This window comes from Rhipicephalus sanguineus, unplaced genomic scaffold (assembly GCF_013339695.2).
Source record: "Rhipicephalus sanguineus isolate Rsan-2018 unplaced genomic scaffold, BIME_Rsan_1.4 Seq1733, whole genome shotgun sequence".
Lineage (NCBI taxonomy): Eukaryota > Metazoa > Arthropoda > Arachnida > Ixodida > Ixodidae > Rhipicephalus > Rhipicephalus sanguineus.
The window spans coordinates 1,521-11,378 of NW_023614684.1; the positions used below are offsets into that span (position 1 = coordinate 1,521).

Genomic DNA, 9,858 nt, shown 5'->3' on the forward strand with positions numbered 1-9,858 from the left:
GTGTACTTGGCCCTCCCCTCACACAGATGATGCCAGTACCCATTAAAAAAAAAGCATTACCCTCTTCCTCAATGGAACAGCTGTTCTTGAGAAAATATGGTTCTGTTGAATGACTTCACCACAGCAGCAGAGAGGTTGGCTTGTTTGCAATTACAGAATTTCACAATCGTAACACAGAAACACGAGGACTGTAGCAAATATGCAGAAAACTGGAAAAACTATCATATGTGCACTCCCTCGTCCACCTGCACCTACTACGTTAAACTTATTTATACAACAGCAACCTTCAATTATGCTACTATTAATAAAAGTATCACACAATCTACGTTAGAACACAGTGATGACTTCTGTCTTTCTGTTGCCTATCTTCTACAACGTGTCATAATCTGTGAATCATCTGTTCAATGTGTTTGGTAATAAAACACAAGCAGTTACATTGAGCAGGCAGTGTTTCAGCAATTTGTTTTGCAGCACAAATTCATTCTTCAATTTGCATGCACGACAAGTAGTCATACTTCAATTGAGACAAGAACCAGTGTTGCAACATTTTATTGGAATCAAAACAGCAGCAGTTCTCGTGTCAATGTAAGGATATAGGTATATATGTCCATCGTCGGGCACGAACCTACTCCCAAAACTGAATACGTGGAACAACAGATACAGTACAAGCCTAAGCACTATATATATTCACAGCAGTAAAGCAATACGAAATTAGGTGTAAAATCTCATCAGTATGCGCACTAACGTGTGCACTTCACCGTGCCAGTATTAAGTATAATCCAAAAAAATAAGCTACCCAGGACTTGGGTGTCAGCCTACACAGCGAAGGCAACTAATTAGTACAATAGGCTAGCATCACTTTTGGGAAATTGAAACCGTGTAGACAGGCAGTTGTACAGTTTTTATTGCATTAGTTGCCCCTTGGCATCAAAAACATGTCGCAGATGATTTGGAGTTGAGTTTCCTACAAAAAAGCCCAAATAGACCTGTGGTGTTGACTGTAGTCCACTTACCAAGGTGCATAAAAGCATTCAGCAATGCCCACAAAATTACAAGATTGCCTTCAGATGTTGCTTGTACATATTTACTCACAGATACCTGAAGCCATCGTAAATTTCTGGAAGTGTGCTTGGGGAACATTGTCGGCATAATCACATGACTGCAATGTACCAATACTTCTAATATGCATAACAAGTACAGCCATGCTTCTATGTTTTTATGCCAGCTAGTGCCATCTGTAACTCAAAAGTTCATCCTTAATTCCTCACTTGATGGCTTACGCATAATTACCACATTGAAAATAATCCAAGCACCATGGCTGCAACGTCAACTTGCAATTAGCAATCACAGGCACTAAATACAAAAATTCCTGTAAATAGTGACTGGTCCCGTTGCACACTGATCCGAGGACTTGATATGCCATGAGGATGAATAAAAATTGACCACCATATATAGAGACTGTGAACAGCCAGGAGTTCAGTTCATAGGTAAGGAAAACGTGAAAACGAAATCAGAACACATAGCAACAAAGGGGACGAAACGACACACTACTAACAACTGAAGTTGAACATGTGCGTCGCTTTTTTAGTCATGCGTGTTTAATCTTCTGTGGTTTTGATTACACTTCAGTTACTAGTAGCGTACTGTCCTGTCTGCCCCCTTCATTCGTCCTATGGATGTGTGATTGTTTAGTTTTGTAATTTTTCGTACTGTGTGTTTACATCTTTCTGTGGTTTCGATTAAACTTCAGTTGCTAGTAGCGCGTCATCCTGTCCCCTTCATTTCTCTGTGCTGTGATTTTTTTGCACCCCCTTTTAACTATGAATATACACCAACTCGCCCAACTGCCCCTGTTAAGACTTATGTTTGCTGAATAACACTGGGTCCACTCAGCGTCTTTTAAACAATGCGAAATTTTCAAATGCACACGATATCAGAAAGGTTGCACGCAGTATTGCGCATAACACTCTGCATCAATACCAGTGTTGGCCTAAATGTGGTAAGATGTACGAGCTGTTCGACATAGTGTAAAGTGAGGCACATCAGGGTGTTCCCACAATCATGGGTGTCGGCAGGGGTTTGCACAAAGGGCACCTGCCGCCATCAAGACACACCAGCACTTGACCCCACCCAAGCTACACCAATGCTCTCCTGCTCACCAGGCCGACACGTTACGCCGCCTTGCACCCCAAGACAAAATCCTGCCGACACTCATGGCCACAATACACTTGACTTGAACACAGACTGGTGGGCAAGCAACACTTGCTGCTTTGCCAGAAGTGTATTCCTGAAAATTACACAAAAAAGAAGTCCACTAAGATTTCTGTATACATAAAAATGAATGTCTTACCGAAGATTCGCACTTGACTATCCTTATTGCAGACATTTTGTCAAAACACGAAATGAATACAAAATTGAGATGCTGCTAAGTACTTCCTTGTGAGCGTTTCACTTCGTGTGCACAGGGCGAAAAACAAACGGATGTAAAAAAAATGCGAAACACCACCAGAAGTGTACTCTTGCCATGTTTACCAATATATGGGTAGTTTTGATGTCAGTAAAGTTATCACTATAAGTACACTTTAAAAGGGTTGTGAATGTTGACAAGGTCTTGATTAACCGCACCTACTCTGTTTAGGAGTGAAGATTGGGCAACTTGGCACTGAACCATGGCAAAAATAAACAGCGCACTTCTAGTGAGGATAAACTAAGGCCTGGGTACAATAACAGCGCTTTCACGTTGTCAAATTGTGTCAACAGTCATGATACTATGTATTGACCTTGAAAACTATGGCAACAATGCAAAACAGCAAATTAATGAGATGGAATAGACAAGATGATTCAACAATCTGGTTCAACAGACTCAACAGCTGACTTATATCAACGCGATTAAATTAGCCTTGCACATCTCATAATGGCTAAGAATATGCACATGTAACCTTGGCAAATTCCACTGTTGATACGTGACCAATGAAGTCGCATTCCTTCCATGCCGTTGAATGGCCGTTCCTTCTTTTCTGTTTTCAGTGTTTTCTGATTTTCATTGTTTTCACTTGCGTAAATGTTCAGCCTTTTTGATTTTGTCACTTTGCAAATGGCGTAGGTGTTTTGCCTTTGAATGTGCACGTTTCTTCTGCTTTGTCTTTCCTATTTCTTTTTGTATGCGTATATGTTTTGCCTTTGAACGTGCACATGTTTCTGCTGCTCTGTCTGTCTTCTTGCTCTACTGGACCTTGTGCACTTCTCAAGCTACCATTGTCGCTTTTCACTTGAGGCCCATTTCCTGTATTTTGCTGGAATAAACATTTATCCATTCATTCAATACCATAAAACGCATGTACTTCACAATACACACTGCACTTAGCAGATGTCTGTCACATGATATGGCCGTCATTGTATAGCTTTAACATGATTTATTCGTTCTAGCTAAAGGAATGCAAGCTAATGATGTTAATGTACCCTGATATGCTATTTCACTGTTCCTTGATGCATATGTATGAAGGTACAGTGCTTATGTACCTTAATATGCTATTTCAGGAGACGGGCAGAGTGCGCAATGCAAAATTGTTGCCGAAAAGTCTTTTCACTTCCTGACAATCTGTGCTTCGGTGGGTTCTCACAGTTGCATGGCGGGAGAAAGATGTCCAGGGTAGTTGACTGCATCCAAGGTAGATGCTGCAAAATGAGAGCGCACGGTCTTGTCACATGTCAATGTGCGCAAATTGACACGATGATGAAGGATTAAAACAAACAAATGATGTTGGAGAAAAGAATAAATCGAAAACAAAGTTGTTCTTTATGCACATTCCATCATGTGACAATGTGATAACCGTGGCCTTTTGCTCTAATGTATATTCCCTGAAAGCATCATGCCTCATTCATGCTTTATCGCAGGCAAGAAAATTATATCGTGCAAACAACTTTATCAGGGCGCACTCCTTGGTCGATTGACTGGTCGTATGAAGCATGAGTGATATTCACAGAAGTTCCAAAACATGCATCACACATCATTGCTATCTGAGTTTAACGACTTAAATGCGAAGCATTTGTTAAACACTGCTACGACTTTGAACGGATCTATCTACCTATCTATCTAGCCGCCTACGACTCATAGCTCGTGTGGGTGTTTCATTAATGGGATGTATGCCAAAATTCGTGTGGCATGACACGACTGCATGAAGAACATGAATGATGGGTCTTAACTTGAAAATCATGATATGCATTTCATTAACGACATGATTTACACGTCACTCTCTTGGTTCTCTTGCGTCTGTTTCGTTAACTTGATATTTACCAAAATAGGTATGGCGTCACAGGAGTGTATAACGCACATAAACGACAGTTTCTAACTTGCAAATCATGACACGCTTGTCATGTATGGCGTTATTTTGACAACATGGTCTCGGGGGCGCTGGTGGCCGTTTCGCATGCTCCATATACACCAAAATTGGTATTGTGCTGTGTGACTGCACGTCCAACATAAATGACAGCTGGCAACATGAAAATAATGACATGCATGTCATGTACACACGCCACGCTCATGGTGCGCTCGCGGCCGGTTCGCTAGCTTGACATACACCTAAATTGATAGAGCGTGACGTGATTGTGCGACGAACATAAATGACATATAGTAACATGAAAATAACGACATGTATGTCATTTACGGCATGGAGTCTGGTGCACTCGCGTCCGGTTCTCTAACTTGACATCATACCAAGATTGGCATAGCGTGACGTGACTGTATGACGTACATAAATGACAGCTGGTAACATGGAAACAATGAATGACATGCGTGTAATGTACGGCATGGGTTACATGCCACGCTCATGGTGCGGGCATTTCGCAAGCTTGACATGTCGATTTTCTTTTCTTTCTTTTTTGCTTTACATTGCACTTTTCAAGCGACGCAGTGTGCAGAAGGTCATCTACAGGTGCATAAGCGACGATAAGGGCTCGCAAAGAGAGAGAACATCAGTATTACTTACCATTTTTGTTCCTGAATGTGCCGAGCACGCAGGGTGCCCATCATCTGCTTGGTAATGCACAGCGGCACGCTCGCTTGAGTCGACAGGCCGTCGCGATTATCCCACTCGCAGCCCAGCATGTCGCACTGTCGTCAAACCACGCATATCACATCCAGCGGCGAGAACACAGTGAGGCTGCAGGCACAAAACGCGCACACACGACCGACACAGCTGATCACTTGAGAAGTGGTGTTGACAAGGCTAACAAGGCCTAGCCGGCCTTGCCTAGCTACGACGATCGCGCCGCCGCGGGAACGACTCCCTCCTCACGTTTCTTTCTTTTTTTCTGTTTTTTTTTCTTCGCGCGCGCATGCGGCGCGAAGCTTTGTCCCATTTCACTTTGGTTGTTGTTGTTGTAGTGATTCTAGGGGAAAAGGAAAAAACGCTAATTTCTGCAGCCCTTGAGGGAGCACGGCTAAGCGCCTTGTAGGGGTAGGGGGAAATGGGAGAAAAAGAAGAGAAGAAAGAGAAAAAGAGGAAAGGGGTCAAAGCGCAGCAGGCGCGGGCGCGGCAAGGTTGGCGTGGAGCTGAGGCTGCAGCGGTTGAATGCCGCAGCCGAGGTTGAGGTCAGCCGTAGCCGACGATGTCGGGATTCCTTGGGAGGATGTGCCGACGAGTAGGGGCGAGTCTACTCGCTCCTGGGGGCACCTGGCTGCGCGCCGATCGCCTGGAGGCAGGTAGCTCGCAGCGGGTGTTCCTCAGGCAGGTACTGGATCACTGCCTGCAGAGTTGCCATCAGGTTCGCGATGAATGCGTCCCTGGGATCCTCTGCAGGCGTGATAGGAGAGGCAGCAGGCAGGTGGTCCACCGCGGCGGAAGTCACTGCTGGCTGCGGGGGTCGGCGCGGCGCTGTAGGAGTGCGCTGCTGGCCGAGGTCCTTGGAGGGGCTACGAGGAGGGCAGCGTTTCAAGGCGGCAGCGTAGGAGCGCACCTCGCGGGACTCCTCGCGAACCGCCGCCCTGACTGCCCGTCTCGACAGCGGCGTGGTAGAAGTGGCCAGCAGGGTGGCCACACGACGTTCCTCCTGCCAGCGGGGGCAGGAGGGGGTGTCAGCTGCATGGGCTCCGCCACAGTTGATGCAGTGGGGCTTGCAGCTCTCGGCAGGCGGGTGTTTACGGCCGCACCGTATGCAGTCGCCAGCACGCTGGCAAGCGGCAGCGACGTGGCCGAAGCGGCCGCACTGTCGGCACTGCATAGGGCGCGGCTTCACGTGGCGAACACGTAGCTGCAGCCCGTAGATGGAGATCTGCGCTGGGGGAACAGCACTCGCGAAGCGCAGCTTCACTGAACGGCCCTCCCTGGTCGCAGCAGTCACTGGAGCAGACGAAGCGATGGCCCCGATCAGCTCCGAGTCAGCAAGGTCACCGTCCACACCGTACACGAAGCCGAGGCACGATCGACGGTCGGCAGGCTCCCTGGCGGTGACAGGGATGTCGTGGAGCTCCGAGATGGACAGGAGCCCGGCCAGACACTCGGGCGTGGTCGCGTCGGCGGCCACAACGTTGCGCAGGTGGTTAACGCGCACCGCCGCAACTCCGGGCCGCCCGGCGAGACCCGCTGCGAGCGTCAGGCGTGGCGTTCCCCGAAAGGTGCCGCCGGGGGTGGAGGGCCGAAAGAGTACGGTCCCCACGACTGCCGCGTCGATGTTGATGGCCGCGGTCTCCATGGCCCTTGCTCTCCGACTAGCTGCTTTGGACATGACGACCTTGAAGTCGTCACCGGCAGGCGGGGAGCTCGGGCGCGGGTGCGGGCGGTCGACCACGATGGAGGGAGGCCTCGGTGCTGTCGCGGCCTCTGCTGTTGCAGCTGTGGAGTTGCGGGGCTGCTGCCCCTGCTTGCTCTTTCGCTGGTGCTTTCTGCGCTGCTCCGGGTGAGATGGAGAAGCTGCTGCGAGTGTGCACGCCGCGGTCTCTTGCGAGGCGGTGGCGAGCACGACGCTGGTGTCGTCCGTTGTGTTTACGGGCGTGAGAGGTGGGGAAGCGTCGGTCACGACCTGCTTGGACGGGCCTGCTGGTCCGTCTTCGCTGCTGGCCTCGCGTGATCGCTTCCGCGTTGCTGTGCAGTCCATCTGCTCTTCCTCGGCTGTCTCGGAGGGCGGGCAGACTGCGCGTTCTTCAGCACCGTCGCTTGCGGGAGCCGTGGCCTCCTCCGCGTTGGTGCTTGTGGCGGTAGCTGCCGCGATGGCTGGGGCCGGCTGAGAGGGTGGCGGAACCGACGTAGTCGCCTCCTTGGCCTTCTCCTTCAGCCAGCCGCCAATCACGTTAACGGCTTGCTTCTCCAGCTGTTGGCTTTCTTCCCTGTTCGTTCCCGAAGCCGCGCTCGCCTTGGCGTGCTCGTGGCTAATCGGGGCAGGCAGGGAGTCGCTCCTTGTTGCACTCGCAGCCGGGACTTTCGTCCGTTCGGTGCGTGTAGTAGGGGGTGCCGCGTTAGCGGCTGCGGACTCGGGTGGTGGGAGAGGTGTTCTTTTTCCTCTCTTGGCCTTGCCCTTGGCCCGCTTCTTGCTGCTGTTAGCTGGCGCTGATTGTGGCTCCGGCTGTTGTTGTTGTTCTACTGCCGCGCTCGTTTGTAGTTCCTGAGACGCGATGAAGCACTGCAGAGATTCCTGAAGTTTTGCCGTCATGGCGTTGATGGCTTCCGCGGTAGCCATCGTCAGACAAAGAGGTGAATAATCCTACGGTGGTTACGCCGCGCGTGAGCGCGGGCCGTGCTCGTGATTAGCGTGACGCCCAGACGTCCGCACTCGTCGGTGGTTCCAACGGAACTCGAACGAGTCCACTTTGGTAGCGCCTCGTCTGGCTTGCTTTTGACCTGGCGGGGGCGGGCCGAGGAGGCTGCAGCCGCCAAGGCCAAAGGGCTTGCTCGCTTCCTCTCCAGCCGTTCGGAGGGTCTCGTATATCTCTTTCTCTGGGCTATCTGTGCAAGGGATTTTTAGTGTGCTGAAGCATGCCGCCTCTTTCTTTAACTTCTTTCCCCCGCACAGCTGCATGCATGCCCGCCAACACTGAAGGCAGTATGGAAAGCTTCGGAAAAAAAAAGAGAAAACATGCCAGAGGAAATGAGATGGGAGTTTTTTGTTCCTCTAACTCCATTCGACGAATGGCGTCAGATAGTGAATTTACCTCCTTTCTTCCACATATTTTCTTAACGAGGTAAAATTGAGGACGCAGAACTTTATTGCACCCACCTCATTACACCCTAAGGTAGTACTGTCCAGATAGAGGTAGTATTAAGGGGGATTGTAGCCCTTAAAACGCCCAATTCGGCTAGTTTGCGTTTGCAGTGTAGGACTGGCATTTCTCTAATCAGCAAAAGCTGCGTCGCGGAAATTTGCAATTGCAAACTTTCGGATCATCTGTTAGGCTTCTCGTGCAAGCAATTGGATGTTGGCTGTAAGCACTGTAGTGCTGTCATTCTTCTTTATTGTTGAGACAACAGCCGATGTGATGACCCGCTGTGTTGAGAGCATTGATTTTGTACTGTCTGACCGATTCCTTTCTCGGAAAACGCTTTAGTTCCGACAATCAATCAATCAATCAATCAATCAATCAATCAATCAATCAATCAATCAATCAATCAATAAATAAATAAATAAATAAATAAATAAATCAATCAATCAATCAATCAATCAATGCTCTATAGGCTAACGTCTATGCGCGGAGCCGGGCTCTCTGCAGGTGTGCGAGAAATCATCCCTATGTTGCCTACACAATTTCACCCGCTCTTTCTCTCTCTCTTTGACAGTAGTTTACGAATTATCTAGTAAAATAGTACTGGACTACTATTACAGATTGTAGTGCAAGGGAAATGTAGTGCAGAAAGACAGAAGGACGGATCGGTTGACACGAATTTATTTGTGCTGAAAGGCGAAATCATTGCGGTGCCTTGATATGCGCGTCGTCAATCATAGCCTGTGCTCTCTAAACGCAGTATCAGCCGTGCTATCACCTACTCTAAGCTCTAATCGATACGTCATTGTTCATTGCAGCAGAATCATGCGTGCTTGTTCTCCTTCGCCGTATATATATATATATATATATATATATATATATGTTCTGATATCTATTTTGATCTCGTGCTTTTCAGAATTACGGCCGAATGATCATGTATGCTGTCGCCCTATCTTGTTTAATAGCACACTCGATGACGCCGCTGTTTATCGCTACGATGAAGATAAAAGTCAATTTGTTTTGGTTCAGTGGTTCTTTCATGGATGAAAAAAAAAACGGCGTGAAGACGAAACGTGAACACACGCGGCTCAGAGAAGCTGAAAAGTGGTCATTTATGTGGTTTGTAACAAAGTGTGGTGAGATAAGCGGCAGCGCAACGACAGAGCACGGTCTCTCCAGGCTTGATGACATATATCGTATTTCCTTTAGTGAGTCGAATAACTACGAAACGTTTCGAAGTAAATGTCGGAAATAGTAGCCGTGACCAAGAAATGGCGACTACGACTCTTTCATTTCTTTTTATCTCAGTAAAAAAAAAGATGCACAATTTCGTCTCCGCAAACTATTTTGAGACTCCTGACGCACGACTAGATGCGAAGGTCGACGAAGAATGTCATTATAGTTATGAACTGGCACGCTTTTTTATCAGCGGACATACTTCACTTGCGAAAGTTCTGGTTGTGCGCTCATTTTCTTCGAAACTTTCGATAAGCACTCTACCTGCAAGCGTTAGTGTACTCGGCTGCTGACCCCAAGGAGGTTTGGCTGACCCGAAGGCCGCGGGTTTGATCCCAACTTGCGGCGGTCACATTTCGATGGAGGCGAAATGCTAGAGGCCCGTGTACCTATATTTAAGTGCGCGTCGTGCCTCGTAATCACATCGTGAT

General features: G+C 48.2%; 1 protein-coding gene across 1 annotated transcript; it reads right to left on the reverse strand.

Moving 5' to 3' along the window:
- Nucleotides 1-5,652: 5,652 nt before the first annotated feature.
- LOC119376647 (uncharacterized) lies at nucleotides 5,653-7,671 on the reverse strand. The gene has a single exon (XM_037646404.1). It carries the CDS (start codon nucleotides 7,669-7,671, stop codon nucleotides 5,653-5,655), a length of 2,019 nt encoding a protein of 672 aa, XP_037502332.1.
- Between the last annotated feature and the right edge of the window lie 2,187 nt (nucleotides 7,672-9,858).